The sequence below is a fragment of the Cyclopterus lumpus genome, chromosome 13 (assembly GCF_009769545.1).
Source record: "Cyclopterus lumpus isolate fCycLum1 chromosome 13, fCycLum1.pri, whole genome shotgun sequence".
In the NCBI taxonomy this organism is placed as follows: Eukaryota; Metazoa; Chordata; class Actinopteri; order Perciformes; family Cyclopteridae; genus Cyclopterus; species Cyclopterus lumpus.
Genome location: NC_046978.1, coordinates 3138942 through 3161602, shown reverse-complemented (window position 1 = coordinate 3161602; position 22661 = coordinate 3138942). Strand labels below are relative to the sequence as shown.

The 22661-nt window shown below is 41.6% G+C and overlaps 2 protein-coding genes across 8 annotated transcripts in view; both read left to right on the top strand.

Moving 5' to 3' along the window:
- The window catches only part of limk1a (LIM domain kinase 1a), a 43762-nt gene extending 30790 nt beyond the window's left edge, over positions 1-12972 (top strand). Inside the window, exons 4-16 of one of the 3 annotated variants that reach the window (XM_034548774.1) lie at positions 2334-2443; positions 3598-3801; positions 4135-4240; positions 4445-4644; positions 4972-5158; positions 5401-5487; positions 7105-7236; positions 7422-7481; positions 7886-7951; positions 8368-8536; positions 8705-8760; positions 9347-9504; positions 9873-12972. In XM_034548774.1, the coding sequence (XP_034404665.1) occupies positions 2334-2443; positions 3598-3801; positions 4135-4240; positions 4445-4644; positions 4972-5158; positions 5401-5487; positions 7105-7236; positions 7422-7481; positions 7886-7951; positions 8368-8536; positions 8705-8760; positions 9347-9504; positions 9873-10041 (1704 nt within the window). In that variant the 3' untranslated portion in view covers positions 10042-12972. The remainder of the gene's footprint in view (positions 1-2333; positions 2444-3597; positions 3802-4134; positions 4241-4444; positions 4645-4971; positions 5159-5400; positions 5488-7104; positions 7237-7421; positions 7482-7885; positions 7952-8367; positions 8537-8704; positions 8761-9346; positions 9505-9872) is intronic. The other 2 variants (XM_034548776.1, XM_034548775.1) reach the window with 2 other exon arrangements.
- Positions 12973-14001: 1029 nt separating this feature from the next.
- The window catches only part of sept4b (septin 4b), a 38207-nt gene continuing 29547 nt past the window's right edge, over positions 14002-22661 (top strand). For 3 of the 5 annotated variants that reach the window (XR_004610744.1, XM_034548687.1, XM_034548686.1), the window contains exons 1-2: positions 14002-14241; positions 17704-17711. Coding sequence is in view for 2 of the 5 variants with exons in the window: in XM_034548687.1 (XP_034404578.1) it covers positions 14190-14241; positions 17704-17711 (60 nt within the window). In the remaining 3 variants the exon portion in view is untranslated. The remainder of the gene's footprint in view (positions 14242-17703; positions 17712-22661) is intronic. The other 2 variants (XM_034548688.1, XM_034548689.1) reach the window with 1 other exon arrangement.

Sequence of the window (22661 nt, the reverse complement as noted above, 5' to 3'; positions counted from 1 at the left end):
CTGCCCTTGTCCATTACAAAGCCATTTCATCTGTTTTCTCCCCGCTGTCTCTCTGTGTGTCTCTCTCTCTCTCTCTCTCTCTGTGTCTCTCTCGCTCTTTGTGTCTCTCTCTCTGTCTTTCTCTCTCTCTATCTTGTCTCTCTGTCTATCTTGTCTCTCTGTCTCTCTCTCTCGCTCTCTCGCTCTCTCGCTCTCTCTCTGTGTGTCTCTCTCTCTCTCTGTCTCTGTGTCTCTCTCTGTCTCTCTCTCTCTGTTTCTCTTTCTGTCTTCTCTCTGTCTATCTGTCTCTCTCGCTGTCTCTGTCACCCTGCAATGATGTTGTATTGTCAACTTGAACATTAGACCAGGTTGAAAAGGAAGACAATATTTCATCTGCACATTGCCTGTTTAGTCTTTATTGTTTTCACTTTAAAAGCAGGAACATTGAGGATAGAAAACCCTGACATAACAAAGTACAGCAAAGTGGGAATGCTATCTTACTCCTTTTATAATAACCAATTGGTGGCATGTTTTCCTGGTATTTTGCTGCAAGGTTCTGCTCAGATTAATGACTTAAAAAGCAGTTCATGGATGTGCTTGTACGGTACCTTCCTCCCTGCAGCCTGAGGACCGTCAGCATGTGTTTATCTGTTGGTGTGTGTTCTTGGTTTCACTGCTGCTCTCCAAGGAGGGTGGGGCAGCAGACATATGGCTGTAGTGAATTCATTGATTCTTTGATCTTCACATGTTCATCCTTTTTGTCTCAGTTACCCTGTTTACTTACATATTTATGGACCATTTCAAAGTAGGGTTTCTTTTTTTGGGTGATAGATAGTTCTGCTGAAGTTTTCCAGTAACCAATGAGGCATCTCAGACTTCAGCTCACAGACTTCTGCGTCCGTGAGCTCATGTTTTGCTCTTCGTGATTTTGGTGGTTTCATATTTACAAATATTAGTTAACCTTTTATGATCTAGATGTTTTCTCTGAATTATTTATTTTAATATAATCTAATGTGCCTTTTTAACGAAATAATATGCAAATATCAGTTTTCTAGATAATGATACTGCACAATGCCAAATTTCAATTTTCTTGAATTTTCTTTTTGCATTTAATTGTTTGTTCTTTGGGGCTGCACGGTGGTGTAGTGGCTAGCACTGTCGCCTCACAGCAAGAGGGCCGCGGGTTCGATTCCCGGTCGGAGCGGTCCTTCTGTGTGGAGTTTGCATGTTCTCCCCGTGGCAGCGTGGGTTCTCTCCGGGCTCTCCGGCTTCCTCCCACAGTCCAAAGACATGCTGCAGGTTAATTGATCTCTAAATGTCCCATAGGTGTGAATGTGAGAGTGAATGGTTGTATGTCCCTACATGTGCCCTCGATGGACTGGCGGCCTGTCCAGGGTGTCCCCTGCCTTCGCCCTATGTCAGCTGGGATAGGCTCCAGCGCCCCCGCGACCCTAATGAGGATAAGCGGTATTGAAAATGGATGGATGGATGGATGGTTGTTCTTTGTTCAGTACCCCTCCTTTAAATGCCCCGCCTCCCTCTTGGTATACTGAATTTGCAATGCAGATCATTGCAGTTGAGAAGTGCTGTCAGAGGGCTTACTCCCTCCAAAATGTTCTGCCACTCAAAGCACAAGATGAAACCACGAGCACGGCCTCCGGGGAGCAAACAGCTCATGTTTAATCATAGAAGTCATCAGGTATTCAAGTGGGTGGGTCATTAACAGTGATGGGCGCAAAATTACCTGAAGGAGTTAAAAGGGGATATATGGATATATGTGGAGGTGTGGGCCACTTAATCTATTTCTCAGTTGATCAGTCACAAGCGAGGACAAAGGATTTAATGAGCAGCAGTAAAAGTGGGAAGGTCCTTACTCCTGAAGTTGATCTTTAATTTTGTCGCAATTTTGTCTAATATTTGTAAACAGTTTTTGAAGTGTGGTTTTGTCTCGTTGGTCTGAAGAACATGCTGAAACCTCTAGCAGCATCGTTCTCCAAACTGCCAGTGTGATTAATCAGCTCATTGCCTGCTCTGCTTTTTGGCCATAACTCAATTCCCTCTCTTGTTTGCAAAACTGCCCTGAGCTCTCGGAGGGGGATCTGGCAGCAGCAAATTCAATCTCCCAGCTCTCAGTATTACCCTCAGTGAACAGACCTCGCCCTCGACCAGATATCAAAGCCTCATGCTGCCTGTTGCTCCGGTCACATCAGAAACATTGTTGTGAATTCCTGGCCTGCAGTGTTTTCACTAGAGATCAGAAAACTATCCTGTTACCTCTTTGTACATCACATTTTCCCAGCCCAGAGCAGACTGAATGTTCTTTTAACTGTGTCTTTGTGCTTTTCTCTTAACAGGTTGCAGGAGAACAGAAATATCACCCAGAATGCTTCACCTGTCTGAACTGCAGGACATTTATCGGTGATGGCGACACATACGCTCTGGTGGAGAGATCCAAACTCTACTGGTGAGCCTCAAGCACAATATTATAAGACCTGAATATCAAAGTCTGTCAAACTCAAATTGCACTATGAAATGTAAACCTTGTTTCATTCCTCTTTAACTCGCCTAATGTTTTAACACTGGCAAATCAAAGCTTGTGCAGTTTACGGTGTGGTAGCTCCGTTCCCCCACTAATTAAGGTTGAGTTAGTTGTTCCTATTCTCTTTTCTGCAACAAACTAATCCACTTGAAATCCCTTTGAAGTGTGAAAAGCTGCAGTTGAGTGACAAAATCTTATATTTCTGCAGCTTATTTTGTGCTTCAAAGACTTTTTTGGTGACACTACAACCAACTGTGGTGACAACTGACTTATTAATGGATGGTGTAAATTCACATTCACATTCACATTGTTTGAGATGGGGTGCTTCTTTTTTTGTATTTTGTACCAAATATACTGCCAAAAAAAAGCTGCTCAAAGTACAGTTGCTGTAAGCTGGTGACAGAGATGTACTGCGGGAAATCTCTCAAAACACCGTAGATTCAGAGAAGATTGTTTCTATTTACTGCCACAGTCTCTGTTTTGATGGCTCTGATTGTAAACCTGAAAATACTCAAATATGTTCTTTCTGTTTCTGTCTCTGGTTCAGGTTGTTCTTGACTTGTTTAGCTGCGGGGTTGTGTTAGTGGGACTGTCGGCATTCACTGTGCAACAAGCTGCATTATGCAGAGATACAAACAGAACAGCCTTTGTCCTCTTCTCTTCTCTGAGGGGAAATGGATGATGACAGTGTTATTGTCTCAGATAATTACATTTATTAAGAGGTTTACCAGATTGGGTCAAGGTGGGCTGTTTGTTTTGTAAAAAGGTCATTCAGATAAAATGTCATCTCTGGTGTGTTAGTTTTAAATCATTTCAGAGCTGTTTTATGAGTCCTCCTTACATTCTGAGCATTCTTCATGGTTTTAATGAATACTAGTCATCTCCGGGTTTTCCCAAACTCAGCAAAGCAACATGTTGTCAACAACATGTGATGCTATAAAACTGCAGTAATGGGAAGTTGATGTTCCCCTTATGATTGCATGGATGGCTTTAGAGCCAGATCCCTCACATTTTCTTTTTTTATAACTTTTTTCTTTCTTTCCTATCTATCCTTCCCTTCACTTCCTCTCCGGCTCCAGCGGCCCCTGTTACTACGAGACCATCGTCACACCGGTGTCTCCGCCATGCTCACGGATCCCTCACACGGTCACACTTGTGTCCATCCCAGCATCCGCCGAGGGGAACAACGGACGCAGAGGACGAGGTTTCTCTGTGGCCATCGACCAGCCGCTCAGCCCGACCAACGGCTACAGTCCTGATGGACACACTGTCAGAGTCTCCCAGTGAGTCCATCTTTCCATGTTTGTGTGGGTGTTTTGTGGATTGTCATTGTGTGAAGAGAGGAGACACTAACTCTAGAAGAAGAGGTCAGTGTGGTGGAGGACAAAGGATGAGGAAGGGTGGACGGTGTGATAGATGAGATTCATTTAAAATGTATAATAGAGTGGAAGGAAAAGGAAATGAGCAGAAATCTAAGCCACTGTTATTCAAATGAGCTGAGACTTTATCAGATTACAGGTCTGTGTCCAAACTGAAATGTTTCAACGTGTGCAGAAAGGTGATTGAAGAGATATTTTTTTTATTTTTTTTTAAATTATAATTTCTTCTTTATTCAGGGTGGAACCAGACTGCATCAGTCCAGATGTGAAAAACTCCATTCATGTTGGAGATAGGATCCTTGAAATCAACGGGACGCCTATTAACAATGTCCCTCTGGATGAGGTATTGACCACAATGAAAGATTTGACTTTATTGTATCACGAGCATGGAAATGCAATTGGGATCTTCATCACATTCTTTCTTCATTGCACCACTGTTAAGCATTTCACCAGATTTCATCCATTGGAGAATTTCTCCAATTCTAATAATGACCTCTGCTGTTGTAAATGTGGACTGACCACCCTCATCTGAACTCTTGCTCTCCAGATCGACCTGCTCATCCAGGAGACGAGCCGGCTGCTGCAGCTCACTATCGAGCACGACCCTCACAGTCAGGAGGGAGGCTCATCAGAGGCTGAAGAGCAAGTGGACGGCCCCCTGTCCACCCCGCTGTCAGGGTGCCCCATCCTGCCCATCACACAGCCCCCCAACATCGACATCAACAGCCTGAGATCCCGTATCATCACGTAAGAAACAGATTCAGAGCTGCTTATTGCAGACTGAGATCTTTTTGCTATTTTCTCTACCCCCTGAGACGAAGCCTAAATGTGTAGAATAAATATCTAATTGACAAAAACAATAACAATAACTCGGGTTAGCACATGATAAAAAAGTTGTGGTAGTAGTTTGTACCTGTCCTTGATAATGATACACTTAGATGAAAACTTCTGTTATTCCCAATGAGATCATAGCAGCAGCAAACAGTAATCAAATACTAATAATATTATTATTCTCCTTCTCCTTCTCTTCTATCTCTTCCTGTCTCTCTTCCCGTCTCTCCTCTCACCCTCCAGGAGGAGCTACAGCATTGATAAGTCACCAGGCTCCAGCAATGCAGCGTCCCCCATCTCCCAGAGGAAGGACATCAATCGGTCAGAGTCACTCCGCGTCGTGTCCAATCAGACGCATCGCATCTTCCGCCCATCCGACCTCATCCATGGAGAGGTGCTGGGGAAAGGCTGCTTTGGACAGGCCATCAAGGTAGATTTGGGCACAGAGACACATCTCGCTGTATGTAAAGTGCTTCTGCGGCGTTGAAGAGAAACGCACAATGTCCAGAAGGTGGCAGCATTGAGACGAGAAAGAGAAGTGTAGAGAGGCAGGAGGCTAAAATGTTTGTGGTTAAAACATATCCTGAACTTTTTCATTTCCCATGCTGACATGCAGAAGGTGGAATGAAACTCTCACACCACTGATTTTTTTTGCATCATTGCATCTTGTAGGTGACCCACAAGGAAACTGGGGAGGTGATGGTGATGAAGGAGTTGATTCGCTTTGATGATGAGACACAGAGAACATTCCTGAAAGAGGTGAGTGGAGATGGACAATCCCAGATGTTACGTAACAGAAATGTAAAATCATTAAGTCAGATCATCAGATCATAAAATAAACAGTATGCTCATTAATCATCTCCTTGAATACAAACAAATTTCTAATCAGTAAAATTATGGCAGTCTGTACCGTTAAGTTATATACATATATATAAGTATATTGCCAGTTTAAATTTCTGGACCAGTTGGAAATATCTGTGCTGAGGAGGTAAAAGAAAAAATCTCTATTTTTTTACATTACCAGAAGCTGAAATTGTAGTTTAAAAATAGCATCTCTTCTGTGTGAATGTAGGACATGACTGAATACAAAAGGAAGGATTCTCTCACCTGAAAAAATGAAAGTAAAATACATGAAATTACCTCTGAAATAGGACAAAGGGGAGTGTGGTGGAAATGGTGGAAGAGCAGAACTCATTTCACTGCCACACAAAGCTTCATTAATCTCCTGTCTGCAAAAATAACAGAAAATGTCTCATACGCTGAAGTTTAGGCTTCTGTCAGACTTCTTGAGTTATGTTTACCCTTGAAGTGATCTTAATTACTTCTGATGTTCCTGTTTTATGTTCAGTATTGAAGACTCATCCAGTTAACAACCTTCTAATTGGAATGTTTGAAGTTCAGGAAAATGGTTCCCGTATGTGTGGGGTATCAGATTTATTTTTAGGTCACAATAACACAGAGTCTTTGCTTTGTGGTGTAGCTGACGACAGAGTAGAAAGAGTGGCTATAAAACAAACGCCGACCACAAAGAAGCATGATTATTACTCCCTCTAGCTGTTTGTTTGTAGGTGGCCTAAGTCTCACACAACTCAGTGTCTTGTGATCTGGTTTGAGAAAAAGGAATGCACCAAACATAACAGACAAAGGCATCATGAGACTTGAAGGATAATATTTCAGGTTTATGTGTGTGCAATAGAGACTTGCCTCCTCCTCGTTCACACCCCTCAGGGAGGGAAATGTGTTACGAGGTGTCATACTGTAGTAGTGCTGGGAACACTTGTTGTAACCTCTTCAGCCACACTTGTTGGGCAGCTTTTTCTTGTTTATTTAGCAGTTCTCAACTATGCAGGGAGTTTCTCTGGTGCCTTGCTTATCAAAATAAATAGAGCATAAACCTGTTGTGGGGTTCAGGGACAATGTGAACTAAAGCTGAGATTTAGATATCAGTTTGTGAATTAGGTGACGCCGTAAGTCCACCTGATTAAATTCAGTCCGCACATTTCATAGACTGCAACCTTTTGACAAACAATCTTGAACTAGAACAAATCTCTGAACTAGATTCTCTGAAATGGAGAATTGGAGCTTTAGAGGTGCTGGGAATGCAGATGTTGTCACTTTCTGACAGACCAGGAGGTCCGTTTCCACCTTGTTTTCAGTCTTTATGCTACAAGCTAACAGGCTGCTGCAGCTACATATTGAGTATGAGAGTGGGATCAATCTTCTTATACAATGGCAACATAGTGAATATTGGTGCTTTCCAAAATGGCAAACTAAACCTAATTTTGCAGTTTCAACTTGTCCAAAGTCAGACTGTCAAAATGCTACAGCAGAGCAGAATTCAGTGAGTGTGAGAATATGTCTCTGTTGTTTCATCAGGTGAAGGTCATGCGTTGCCTTGATCATCCCAACGTGCTCAAGTTCATTGGAGTCCTCTACAAGGACAAGAGGCTCAACTTCATTGCAGAGTACATAAAGGGAGGCACCTTGAGAGAAATCATCAAGAAAATGGTAAGAGGGCAGTGTGAGCCTGCATACATTTGAGGTTGTCTACTTCCTGCTCAGTATTTGAAAAGTATTCAGTAGAGCTCTTAGTCTGTCTTTGCATCTGCCTCAGATGGAGTCTTTATGTTTTGCAGGTGTAACGTTTTGGTTGGATGTCATGATTCATTGTCATGGTTGATTTTTGCTCACAGGACAGCAACTATCCCTGGAACCAGCGGGTCAGTTTTGCCAAGGACATAGCTGCTGGAATGGTGAGTTGGAAAATTGCATGTCATCGTAATAGTTGAAGGAAGCTGTGAAGCCTCCTCAGACAGTGAAAGTCCTTGAATTGCAGAAGTAAAGGAAAGTGCTTTGCTTCCAATTATCTTCACGGCTGTCTCCCTCTAATGGTCATGTTAGTGAGTTGCACACACACCACTTAGGATTAGACCATCGGTTCTTAATGTTTTCCCCCGATAGGACTAGAATGAGGAACATTGTGCACAACTGCATTATTGTATTTACAACACCAGCTACAAGGCAGGATTGTTCATCTTGGCATGGACTTTAAATTACAGCACAACTAAAAGCTTCTATTTTTATGTTTATTGTTTTTATTCATCCTTCCTTTCTGTCTTCTCCCGTCTGTCTGTCTGTCTATCTATATGTCATTCAGACATATCTGCATTCCATGAACATGATCCACCGGGACCTGAACTCACACAACTGTCTAGTCCGAGAGGTAAGTGTGTGCGTGCGTGTGTGCGTGCGTGTGTGCGTGCGTGTGTGCGTGCGTGTGTGCGTGTGTGCGTGTGTGCGTGCGTGCGTGCGTGCATGCGTGCGTGTGTGAGGACATACCCCATGTATGTACATTGTACTTATGTTTTCTTTGGGGATTCAACACCTGTGCACCTGTCATTTGCTGGGGCACCTTACAATCGCTGAGCTTTGTTAGCAGTATCTTGCAGGGGAAACTTGCAGCTTGCCCTACTCCAAAAAAGTCAGTACATCTGAAGTGTTGTCTGAAAATTCACCCAAAGAAAAATTAGAAGCTTTAAGTTAAATGCTAGGCTTTCTAAAGTCATATCGCTCTCTCTTGCAGTATTAGGCAGTATGTATGCTTGCAGCATAACGATAAGTTTAATTTTCCTTGTGTAGAACAACACAGTGGTAGTGGCCGACTTCGGGCTGGCTCGGCTCATGGTGGACGACAAGCACGAGGAGAAGTTGTCGCAGGGTAAACTGCCCGGCCTCAAGAAGCACGACCGCAGAAAGAGGTACACCGTTGTGGGAAACCCCTACTGGATGGCTCCTGAGATGATCCACGGTATGATCGGCAGGGACACTTTTGTATTTTTAAGTACAATAGAAATGCTCATTTATTTATTTAAACCCATTCACACATTCCTAAAATGAGGGAAACTACAGTTGATGACTATGTGGCTTTCCCAATGAAAGTTAACAACAGACTAATTCTGTCATTTTCCCTCCTCAGGGAAGAGCTACGATGAGAGAGTAGACATCTTTTCTTTTGGTATCATGCTCTGCGAGGTGAGTGACCTTCCACTCTCAGTACTAATAAAAAGCAACTAGGTTTTTCAGAGGGGTTTGATTATCAGAACTAAAATGCCTTGATAGCTTTTTCCCAAAAACTTGCTTGTTACTTTAAAATTAAATCTTGCTTCAGCATTCTGAACTTTGTATTTTGACAGGTTGTGTGCAAAATATGGAAAATATGGCCATCTGTGAAAAATATTGTCAAGTCCTCACAATATTTATGAAACATCTATTTAAATTTACGAGGGAAAAGTCGTGCTTCTCCAAAAATCAAGTTAATTGCTTTCCATCCACATCATTTGGCCTCAACAGTTTACTCTCTCTGAGGCTCCAGAATATGACTTTCCCAGATGGACACCATTAGCCAGAAAATATTTGAGGGATTAGAGGGAGCAGAAAAGCAAAGTTGTCTTTAAGTGGCTTCTGACGGGCAGACAAACGGAAGTTGTGGTTTGCTGAGAACGATCCGCTTCAGTTTGGAGGGTTTACTGTTTTCAGCAGATCTGCAAAGGAGAATCCATATTTAACTCTTCTTTCTCTTTCTCGCTGTTTTTCTATATTGTTTCTTTGCCCTCTCCAGATAATTGGCAGGGTGAACGCAGACCCCGACTACCTCCCCAGAGCGATGGACTTCGGACTGAACGTGTCTGGTTTCCTGGAGCACTTCTGTCCTCCTAATTGTCCTCCTGCCTTCTTCCCCATGGCTGCTGTGTGCTGTGACCTGGATGCAGACAAACGGTCAGATATCTACAATAGATCCAAATTAAACTTTTACCTCAAGGCACAGCTCACCCAACATAAATGTTTTCTTTACTCTCACTCAAAGTTTCAGGGTAATTATTCATCAATTGATATTGTATGTACTATTGTATGCTACTGTATGTACTGTAATAAAGTACACACAATAGCAATGTTTCTGTACCAAATATAAGATGTTAATGTGCAAAGTTTCACTGAAAACTGTGTTACTGATATGTTTAATAAGGAACCAGAACCAGCTAGTTCTGGCTAGAATTATGCACAAGAGGAGTTTCATTGTGTTGTGAATGAAAATACATAAAATAATATTCTAAACTGAGATGCCTATCTGCTTTCTTAATCTTTAGGCCAGCTTTCTCCAGACTTGAGGAGTGGCTGGAGAACCTGAAGATGCACTTGGACATTGGTCTACCGCTGGTGTCTGAAGTGGACCAGCTGCACAAGGCCTTCTGGGAGAACCACAGCATCCCGCGCCCTGAAAACGGCCTGCACAGCCACCCCGAACAGCCGGAGTAAGGCTTAACACGACTGGAGGAGTGGGAAGTCGGAGTAACCCCCACATGGGCAGCGATCGCCTGCCTCACGGCGGGGCAAAGACTGGAGGAGTCGTGTATATACTCCACCACGTTTGAAGCTGCGGGCGTAGGCTTGCTCAAGCCTAACAAGACTCAGGGGGAAAACGTGGATCTGAAAGGCCACCTGCTCAAGACGCACGCACATTCAAAGTCAAATCAAGAGACATTAACTACAGAAGCTGGATTCTGCTGCACCCGAAGCTAACGTGGAAGATGTCATATGCAATCAGACCCAACTTTCAAATCATGACTCAACTTCTTGAATCATGTAGATTTCACATTAGCGGTGATACCGTTCAAAGATACTTTGTGTAAATTCATATGGACGTCAAAGTAGACAAACCTTCAGCCTCCTCACTTTGGGCCGCTGCATTGTGCAGTACTGTACATGTTTGCAGGTGTTTCTGTGTGAGTTTGGTTTGATTTTGCTTTTGGTTCAGATATCAAAACTGAACTTAGGAAAAATGCCAAGGAGAGGGGCCCACCTGTCGTTTAAGACTGTAAAGGTCGAGATCGACTAGCTCACCACTTGTACAAGTCAAAGACAACATTTCAAGCTTTAAATAATTCACTGAAGAATGCACGAGTGTAGATAATGCTATCAGGTCATATCCTGGTTCATCGTGTCCTTCTCACCTCATTTGGTCATAAACTATGAGACCTACATGCGACTGTGGCCCCTCCCCCTCATTTATTGTGTCGCACTGACTTTACATTGAAATCTTTTGCTTAAATTCGGTACGTTGTCTCTCAATTTAAAGAGCTGTCAGCGCATCTAATTCATATTGTCGTGGCATCTTATACATTCAAACACAGACCAGTGTACATTGTAAATGTTTTAAATATTGTAAATGTACAGACATATTTTGTATACGTATGCTACATTGCCATATTTTTATTGGCCAACTAGTTGAAATTATGGAGAGGGCGCAGATGAAAGCTTTATTCTTTTTGTTTTTTCTACATTGTTGCTACTGTGGCCGTTTAGAGGCTTTTAGCATTTGAGATAAGAGGAATCTTATCACCACAAAATATCCCTTACCCTCAGTTTAAGCTCAGTAAATGTTATAGTCTGTCATCCACAAAGTGTTTTTCATGTGCTGTAGTAAATTTAATTGTAATGCTGGATTATTAAATCAAATCAAACTTGCTGATGTAAATCTGCATATTATCATCGACTCTAATAAGATGTGATTTTAGACTTTTAAGGGCAATCAAATGTTACTCACTTACTGACTCTCGTCTCATTTACTGTAAAGTCGTTCAGGTGTGATGAGGTACTGCCTCATCATGTCAGCTGTCTGGCAACATATTTGTCCTTCCTCCTGTTGATGACCCACTGTGTGTATACATGTACATTTCAGCTGTAAATATCACTGTATATATGCATATGTCTGTGCATATGTCTGTGCATCTGTCTGCGTGCATTGCATAAATATGTGCACTCCTCAGAAATCATTTCTCCCACTGTTAGATATCTCTCTTGCACCTTCTATCAATAATGATCTTTTGATTTTTTCCTTGCTGTTGTTTTCTCAAACTGCATGATGTACTCGCTCTGCCCAACTCCTAAACCAAGCTACTTTTTGTCTCTCAATGATGTGATTTTAAATAAGAAAACAAAGAGTGAAAGACAAAACAAGCTAGCAAAGAAAGTCAAGCTAAAAAGGATATATATATAGCCACTGAAATCTTTTTGTATAGTTTTGAGTACTTTAATTTGCACTATATTACCAAATGGCTGGTTGAAGCCATGTTTGTTCATTTCCTCTCTTGGGCTACTTGTGAGAAGAAAATAAATGATGTCGGTTCAGGTATATATATGAATGCAAGACACTGATAGAGCCTTTCAACTGTAAAAATGGGATCTGGGAAATGCATCCTCTTGATAGCGAACGGTTTCTGATTATTTACATGCATTTTGTTGTGTTCAACATTAAAGTTGGAAAGCACTATGGGAAGCATTACTATATTTTACTTTTCAAGCTTTGGCACCAAAATGTCTTTGCTACCAAGAGGATGTGTCGTCCCAGCTCTGCCTGCTGCCTACAGACTGGTACTTTGCGAATGATGTTCTGTGTTTTTTCTGACTGCTTGGTTTTGTGTGTGATGCCCACAGAGGCTGTAACCACTGCTGGTCTTTCTGATATAATAGCACTTAAACTGGCCTGTCTCACCGCTCACCTCCTCGTCACACTCCTTTGGCTCAGGGCCGTACTTTTCTGGATTTTTCTTAGTAATTCAGTTAACTCCGCAGCCTAATAGGAGAGCACGATTCATCACGTAACCGTGAGACTCACAGAGCATGTAACCTTCTGTCAATGTAAAGGCTGGGACACAACATATGCTTCTGTAAAGCCCCTGCTGGTTGATGTGTTCGTCCGTGGGCCTGCACTGTACACAAGATAGTTTGCCATGTTTCTGTTCTGTCAAGCATGTTGGGCGTGTCTGTGGGGACGTGTTGAGGATCCATGAGAATGTTGCCGCAGCAATTCTTTGCAAAGGATCGTTACCTCTGAACAATGCTGTGCCTTTGATGTAAGCTAGCCTTGCCAACGACTCGAAAACGTCAACTGATTTCCTTTTTTTATGTATCATAAGTGCAAGCCTGATTTAAGTGGATTGAATATAATTGCTGATACAATGTTGTATGAGATCTCATCTTGTTCTGTATCCTATTTATGTTTTCCAGATCCCCATTGTTAGTTTTGATATTTTAACATTTCGTTGTTTTTGGTCTTATTTAATTTTTTTTACACAAGCTGTGAAAACAATTCTGCACTTTATTCCTGAACGTGAACATTTAGAGGAGGCGACTGTTGTTTTCCCCTTTTTTCACAGCTACAAATAAAACTGTTGCTTCTAAAACAAACCAAAGACTCAATGTATTTATACAGTAAGGATGATGTCTCTCTCAGTCACTGTTAGTCTATTCATATTTACTCCTTCAACTTCCTCTGCATTTGTAATACTGAAGCACACACAGAGAACAAAGTGTGAGTGTTTCAATAATATGTGTAAAATATCCTGAGGCCACACTAGAAGAGAACTGCATTATTGGCAATGTGTGGGCTAAATTAAAGTGGTAAGAAATAGTGCTGACATTTGCCTGGAAAAGAAAAGGTGAATTCATTAGAAATGTGTTAACAAATTGACCACCAGATGCCACTATTTATTTCAGCTGTTCATTTCTATGGTGAAATTATATAGTATAAAATAAAAGCATAATATGCAGCTACTCATCACCCTACATGGTGGACAGTATGTATATTTCTTACTCAATCTACAACTGAAGTACAGATGTATTATCAGCTAAATTAATATTACAAAATTATCAGCTAAATTAATATTACAAAATTAAAAAATGTAAGTGCATCACAATTGTATAATTTTAAAACGTATTTAAAATATTGATTTTCATAATAAGTAATAACTATAAGCTGCCAAAAAAATGTAGTGGAATGAAAAATGTAAATAGCTAAATTATGAAGAAGGTACTAAAGTACAATCCTGTACCACTAACTGACATTATACTACTAGAGTTACTAATAATAATTATATTAATGTATGGGGATAATAACATCAGCTAATCTACCACATTAATAGATATAGTTGTTTAGCTGTAGCCCTTAATGATAAATCATAATAATACTCCAACAATGTAAACATTGCGTCATTGTGTTAACATTTACACGTTTTTTGTGCACTGTGCCTCTAATAGTAAAACATATTTGGCAGTTGTTAATTTTCATGAGGAATGGAGCATCTTTTTTGACTTGCACTTTCTCGTATCGCATCCACGTGCGATTGTTTTCATTCCGACGCTGCTGCTGCGGCTCGTGACGTCACCGGCCTGGCTGGCTCGTCAGTCTCGAACGGTCGCGCGCGCGCGTGTGTCTCAGTGTGTGTGAGTGCACCACACACAAGGGGGACGGCCGTACACAACGCACTGGCTGTCATTTCACCGCAGTTCTGTTCGGATTGAGAGAGGAAATTAAGGAAATACCAAAGAAGAAGAAGAAGAAGAAGAAGGGGAACAAAAAAAAAACAAGAAGAAAAAGAAGGTCGAACCGTTCCCAAACTTTAAAGATGGATCATTCGTCCAGCAACAACCGGTTTCGGTCCACAATCTTCAACCACGGTGAGTAACGTTGTCCTCGCATCTGACGCTGCAGCTGGGACGCTGTGTTACTCGGGTGATGCTATTCCAGTTTAATACGTCTGACTGACTCAAAATTAAGTCTACACCGTGTTTTTTAAAATCTATTTCGTATTCATTAAGGACACGCGGAGCGGTATCGTTAGCATGCACCGTCAAAACTGGTCACACGAGCCTCCAAGTTAAACTGTATCCAGGTCTGTGAGCCGACGACAAGAGTAGCGATGGTTTAAGTGTGCAGAGAAATGACCCTCAGAACACTTCGTTCTGCTCTACGAGAGCCTGGCAGTCTGAGCTCCACACTGTAATTCTACAGTTATGCAAGAGTGGTACCAAGACTCGCCACAATGCACTATTTCTGGACCATGAAGATATGAGTTAGTGTTCGCTGGGTAACTGAGGGCTGCATGAGAGACTCGCCCCATCACCACACTGTTTGCTTTATTGACCATTCAGCATAACGAGCAGCTCTGTGTCAGGACGCTTTACACTCAATGAGATATGTTCATCACTCCCATACTATTCTTCTACTGCTCTTTGAAGAAGTCAATATCAACACTGCAAACCTTTACATATATGCCATTTAAAAATGTAAAAAAGCAATTAACATAAATAAAGGTTATAGATAATGTCCCTTAAAATGTGTTTTGTGACTACAATATGCACTTAATTTTGCAGGTGAAAAATAACTTTCTGGTGGACAATTTGGCATTTTGTTCTACATATCGGCCAACAATATAAATATATATATATATATATATATATATATATATATATATATATTTATATTGTTGGCCGATATGTAGATATATATATATATGCATCTTCAATAGCCTAATATCAGCTGATATATTGGCCTATTTATCAGGCTCGCTCTGCTCCATACTTCCTGTCTGGTGGCATCAACGGGATTTGGTATCCTGTTTCAAACTGTATCAAACACAGATCTCTTATCACATCTAAATACAATGTAAGCTCCCAGCCTGTCTGTCTAAAGAGCTCTGGTCTGTTCAAAGAGTAGTTTATTTGATCAGTTTCATGATACGGAGCAGTTGAGGCTGATGAACATCTGGCTCATTGAAAGTGTTGCCCTGTGGTATATGATACATCTGTGTTGGAGACCAAGAAGGACAGGAGATCGTGGGAGGTGAAGACAGAGCTCACTCTGCAGGATTGTGCTTAACCTCAGTGTGGTTTTGTTGATCATGTCCTCGGTTGGACCTCAGATGTGTTTTATTATGTTATATGACAAAACTTAATCTAAGTTAAGTGAGCTTGAATGCTCAAATATTGTGGTAGAAGCTTTTCATTTGTCCTTTTATGGGTCCAATTTCTCCATTTTACTCACACACTAGTCCTGTATTCATATGTGACTAAAGTACATGGATATATTGAAATGTAATGGGATACATTCCTGTATTGGTCTAACCAGAAAGCATGAAAGTACTATAAGAAACCAACCTATTTTAAATCTATGTTGCATGTTTCAGAGCTTATTTCCTATGTGGTTGTATGGCCTGACCTTTACCGTCTCTGTCAATTCATGTTTGAGTGGAGCCACTTCAGATTTTACATCTTGGTGATAAGTTAAAATGTTAGTTTTTCCATGTCTGACTTTCATGTGCTACTAATGATTGTTCCAGCTCACTGGAAAACGTTATGTCTTTAGTCATATTTATTTGCAGAACCGTTCACACACATCAGTCAGGGAATTGAAACCTTGCACGGAAGACATAATAACATAACATGTCTCAACTAAACTAACTTGTTAGAGCTGTCTAGCTGGAACTAGAGCAGCAAGCTTTATTGAGAATAACCCATTTAACAAATTAAGCAGCATGTTCCATTTTTACACACAACAACAACAACAACAACAACAACAACAACAATAAGCCCTGACATCAGTTCAGACTTACTTAAAAACAAAGTCTGTGAAAGGCGGCCATTATAAAAGTGGATGGGAGGCACAGTCAGCAGGAGCTAACATTCCTCAGGGAAATCCTTGTGGAGAGATGCTACCATCCTCGCCGCTGTCTGTGGCCACACTGACGGCATCATTGGTGGAGGAACTCAGCATGTAGGTCGAGTGATGAACCACAAGAAAAAATAAAAACTCAAGCCAGTAGCCATTATAGCACAATACCGGAATGTATCTTTAGCATTGATCTGCTTCTCTGTAATAAGATGGATTCAGCTCTAAAGTTTTTGGAGAGCCACCGTTGTGGATTTGCATGTCGTCCTGCCACATATATTTCACTCAAAGAGCCCGTGGAGTGACGCAAACTGATGCCAATTCGGTTTTAAAAGAGCAGCAGCAGTATGCAGCTCATACATTATACATTGTCCATATGCAGCAACTACTGAAGCACCGCCTGTCAGCTGTTTTATTTCTGCAGTTCCTAAAGTAGTTGTAAATGGTGGCCGAGGTTATGATGATATTTCAGTTCCCTGACTTTTCTCTCAGCATCGTCTGCTCTGTGACCTGAAAGGCGGTGATGGTCCATAGTTTAAAGTAGGGAATCATTATTTGTAATGCAGTCAGTACGTTTTCCTGGACCGAGAGCTCTGGAGTAAAGAAATTAGTTTTGTCTCTTTAGAACTGAAAGAATCAGTAAAAAAACATAATGAATAATTTGGACCGGTGTCTACTTCTGACAAATTGGAGAGGTCAACGAATCGGAAGGAGACAGACTTTGAGTTAACTGAAGCAAAGCACATGACTTTCACCAGCAGGGTGCGGAAATCTTAGTTTTCCAAATATATTTTCCTGGAATAATTACGGTCCTGTATCATTGCAACCCATTCCTCGAGAAGTGACTAATATCCCACCGCAAATTTATTTTAGGAACATAAGTACGCTCAGCCTTTGAAAACTAAATGTAATGCCATCTATTGAGCATGCATACTTGGATACGTTTGCAACATCTTCACTTCAGGTTTATCACAGATATATATATTTTATAGATCGAGAGATGTGCAGAAGAAGATTTTGTTGGTAGGCTGTCTAGTTGTTCAGAAGAAAGACGCGTATATTTTGTTAGTGTAGAAATAAGTTTATTTGCTGTCTTACTATTGATGAAGCATAGATGGGGTTTTTTGTATCACATTTTGAACTGATAAAGCCCAGGAGAAATATAAAGATTTTACCGGCCCATGCCTTGTATTATGTGAAAGTCTTCTTAGTGAGTTGGAGGGTTGTCCCTTTCGTGAAAAAAATGAATGTCATCATGAAAGTTTGTTGATTCAGGTTTCAAATACTTTGTGATTACCAAAATAAAAAGGTCCGATGCCATCCAAATACCTCAGCGTAATTTGTTGTTTTCAGATGATATATTTTCAACACGTTTACAATGTTGTGTCTCTGCTCTTTCCTATGTGTGACCTCCAATGGATGTGGGTTTTGAAATGATTTCTCCTGTGGATCAATCATCCTCCTCGAACCAGACGATGAGGTAAGAAACCCGAGTTTTCCTCAAATCTGCTGCCGAAGACAAAGTAGGTCACTGGTGAATAGAGATTTGGTCTCGATTATCTCAGCCAAATGAGGACATTGTGGTTTGTTGATGTCAGCCTATTCTAACCCTGATGGCCATTGCTATTCAGGCGGGTTTCTTTGCCGTTTGTGTTTTAAATAAGTGAAAAACTGATTAAAACTTGAGATTTTAGAATTGTAAACTTTGCTGTCACAGGTATTCTGTGTGTTCAACTGAGCGTGTGATGTGTGCTTCGGGGTTTTCCTTGACACCAACGAGGAATAGCTACATGAGTAGAGCTACATGAGTAGAGCTACAGAATAGGCGTGTTCTCAAAGTCCCGATTTTCTTGTTCCCCGTCTCTCCAAGTGATGACTGAGGCTTTGTGTCCGCTTTGTTTGTGTACCTGTTTCACTCTTTACATTTTTTGTGTTGATAGTTGCCAACAGCTTGACTATCCTTCAGCAGAGTCAGCAGCTCGCCTGAAGCATGTCTCGGTGCCCTTTTATCCCCTTTCCAGTAGCCAGTGGCCTGCCACCTCAGTGTCAGAACTGCCCCTCTCTCTCTTCTCCCCTTCTATATGTCACTGTCTACATCCAAAAACCCTGCAGCTGTGTTTGGCCCGGCTGAGTGGGGATGAAAGGGGGGTGTTTGTTTTTAAGCCTAAACTGTTCACAGACTGGTGGAGAGGAGTGGATCCGTATGGGTGTGACAAACCCGGTTCCTTCCTCAGCAACATTCCTAGCCTATGTGACAAAGCTGCAGTGTGTGCCAACCGAGAGAACACCTTGTGGGGCAACTTTCAACATCTGTCCAAGCTTCAGAGGTCGCTGCTGCTGCTTGCTGGGTGACGGCATTAACTGGTTAATCTCAGATGGTTTGGCTTCCCTCTCTCTGGGTATGTGATTAAACTAGCAGATGTCCAAGTATCTATACATTTAGTTCCTGCTCTTCAAAACCACACTCATTGTGTGTTCTCATTAAGCATGTGTATCTCTCCATCGAAAGCCATCATTCAGCCCAGGTTGACATAACTTAAATGCCCTTTCCCAGCTCTGTAAACCCCGCAGCACTCGGTTGGAGCAAGAGGGTGGCTTCCTTTTGTTAGCCTGAAAATGCCACATAACCTCACATACATGAATACACACAGAATGACGTCTCTGTCCATGGATAGTGCCAGCTATGGACAGAGAAGCCGAGGAGGGGACGGTTGTGTGTCTCTCTCTGTCTCTCTCTCTCTCTCTCTATGGTGCATTCCTCCTGTGGCTTTTACTCAACTAGCCATTAGCTTCTTGTGCCTTCAATTGCAGCTTGCCACTGCAGCCAAAGTGTACTCAATCTATACTTGGACTTTATTAGCCCATTAGCTCACTAGCTACTGCAGTGGATGCCGGTTTTCCCCTTTCCTCTATTTCCCGTGTGTGTGTGTGTGTGTGTGTGTGTGTGTGTGTGTGTGTGTGTGTGTGTGTGTGTGTGTGTGTGTGTGTGTGTGTGTGTGTGTGTGTGTGTGGTGTGTGTGTGTGTGTGTGTGTGTGTGTGTGTGTGTGTGTGTGTGTGTGTGTGTGTGTGTGTGTGTGTGTGTGTGTGTGTGTGTGTGTGTGTGTGTGTGTGTGTGAGTGAGTGAGTGAGTGAGTGAGTGAGTGATTGCATTCATTTGCAAACTGGAAGAGCAGAATCTGGAAATATGCTGCACCACACCCATCTTTGCACTGATTGACATTTAATTGTTGAAGAGACACATACAGTACATTTTATTGTGAACAAAACATTGCACGTAAGTAAGCCATGGGAATGTCAACTGATGGGTGTGAGGCATGATCTTATGATTGTTATTTGATGTACATTCACGTCATGGTTCAAAGCATTATGTGTGAGATGACGACACAATCTTAGTGCAACCTCTCGCTCTTCCTTCACATACATCTCTTCGTTTATCATGTGAATGCTAACCACCATACTGTATCACATGTTACTATTATTCTCATGTGCAGTATACTGTCATCCATTACATTATCTCAGTGATCCACACACCAACAATAGCGTCATTCGACTCTGTGAGGCCTTCAGTGAGGGAGGTTGGCACATCGCTCATGAGTAGAAACTTAACCCATCGTTTTGTATAACTCTCCACTGGGTGAAGTGTGGGGGCTTCACTCTCTGAACATGTAGTGACATTCACTATGTGATGGCACAGTGGTGACGGCTGTAGCGGTGGGGTTTTGGCCTGTGGGCTTGGCCATGACATGCGGGCCCTCTGGGCATTTACAGTTTGATGCGAGGGCAAACAATCGGGTTAGGGAGCAGGCACGCAACACTTCACTGAATATGAGGCTGGCGTAAGAAAACAATAAAGAGACGATGAAAGATGAGTGCTTGAAGAGGGATTTGAGTGTTGTGTTCAGTATTCTTTTGTTTGCAAGTTTTTCCTGAAGAAGAGAAGCTATATTGTAAGGTTAATTTACATTAACCTAACCAATCATTGTTTAGGTTAATGTTGGGTTTCATTATCAAACACCATCACAAGGGAAATATTAAGTATATATATATATATATATATATATTATTTTTTTTATTTTTTTTGTGGTTAATTTCTCTCTTTTTTTTTGGAGGGGGGGGACATGTGTTACTCTTTATAATATAATAATGCCTTCATTCAAATTAGTGATGTTAGTTACAGTGTCTGCTATCGTGTCACACTGTCACGACTTAATGGTTCCCGTGAAAAGTTAAGAGTTGTCATAATGTTAGTAAGGACACATCTGCCTTTCCTACTATTACTTGCTGTTAAAAAGACCGGTACAGCAACACCACCACCAACAGTAAATGATCATATCAAATTCATGCTTAGTTACACAATAAATAGTCAATACCAAAACACCTTTCCCAAATGCTGTTAGGAAACACACCTAATCAACACATGTGTCTGCAACAGTTGTTACAGAAACAATTTGATCAAACCTGTCTGGAGTATCTGCTCAAAGACTGTTAATAGACATTGTCTTATTTTGGTAAATGGCAAACTTTAAAAGGGCTTGCTGAATGGCCCTATTTGGTTCTCCTCTAACATCCTAACTTCCTTTGCTCACCGCCTCCTTCCTGTCCCTGCTGGGCCTGCTCACCAGACCCTCAACCTAATTGGCTGGTGTCTTCATCTCTGCAGATGTCCCACGTCAGCCTGGGCTCCAACCTCAGCACTCTGCAGAAGTTTTGGTCAGAGGGCGACCTAAGACATTCCTCTAAAGCCTTATAGAAGTGGCCCCTGCCAAGCCCCCCACTCGCTATAAATAATCTCAGCCCAGTTCCCATGGCCACCACCGAGGTCCCCAAACTAGCAACGCATGAAATGCTAAGGCCTGTTCGACCAACCCAGGGTTGATTAGCTTTCTGATAGGGAGTGTTGAGGTCATGGCAGCGGTGATCAAAGTGGTCGAACCTTCATGATTTAAAGGGAGTAATACTTTGTGTTGTGCTCCAGCTGTTCTTTATTTGAGAGAATTGGCTTGTCCAGCTAAGGACTGCATGTCCTCTGCAATGGTGACAATCAGTGATGCAGCTAAGAGCTGACTGGATGGTTTGTTGTTATCATACTTACATGTACATCTCTGTTAGCGTACTTATGTTCCATGTTCATATTGCACAATTATATTATTTGTTGCATCCATTATTAGCCTTGAACCCTTGTGGGACAACTCTCAAATTCCTCCAGTTGTTCAATCTGTGCTTATAGTTTGGTTTACGTATCATTTCTGTTAAAGGTTTCATCGTTCAATGGTTAAGTCTTCTTATTCACTTATATTCTTAGTAAGATGTTGAAGAAGGGACTCGTCATTTCCACTGCTACTGTGGCGCTTAATAAAGGGAAAGTCACTGTCATTCTGTTTACTAAAACCCACAGTGTGAGGAAGTAGATATAGACTTGCTCTCTAAGTGTTGTTGAAAGTCATTTTAGGAATTGTAGGTAATGTCTAAACTCCGAACTTCAGTAAATCTGATGGAGTTTCTTTCCTCCTAACACGACTTCCCATATGTTGTGTGTTGCAGTGAAGTGGCACACAGCTCAGGCGGTGTTCCAGCCAGACTGATGTCCGTTAGGATGGACAGTAGTCTGGGCCGATGGCCAAGATGTCTTGATCTTATCGTTGTGCTTCTGGGAGCAAAGTCGGAGAGTTTACACTAACTGCAGGCACTGTGAAGACAGAGCTACACATCAGGCAGATAGCAAATTAAGACGTCGTTAAAATATCAGAACAGCTAATGGTCTTATGGGAAAGCATCTGACGTTATGTAATCTTACCCACATGAGTGATGAAGCAAAATTACCCCAAAACATGATTGTGAATGATTTTTAATGAGGTGTAGGATTTTTTGTTTTAGATGGATAATGTTTTGCACGTCACATTTTGAGTTCCCAAGACCATCATTTATGTTTTTTTTGTTTTTTTTAATTCCAACTAATTTAATTATTCCGCAGCATGTTCACCCATCTACAGTAGCAGTCATGGCATTCAGCCTTTTCGTTATTTTTAGTACTTAAGATTTCAATATTAGATGAGTTATGAGTGCGGAAGTATGTATGTGTGTGTGTGTGTGTGTGTGTGTGTGTGTGTGTGATAATTAACATTCTTGCGTGTAACGCATAAAGATGACAGTTGTGCGTGTTCAAAGCTAGCATCCACTCCCCTTAAGAAAACACTTCCAGATGCTCCCACCATGCTGCAGGACAGGGAAGGGAAATGCCAGGCCAAACAAAACGAAGAGCAGGAGAGATGGTGGAGATCTCTGGGATGAATGTCGCCAGGGGACATGAATCCTCTATCTTGATTCAGTTTGTCAGTGGAAATGAGCCCCCTATCTTCAGGATTTGGGTTCTAGATTTAAAAATGCATGGACTTTGTATCATTGGATACAATGTGGAGTAAAAGGAAAGGG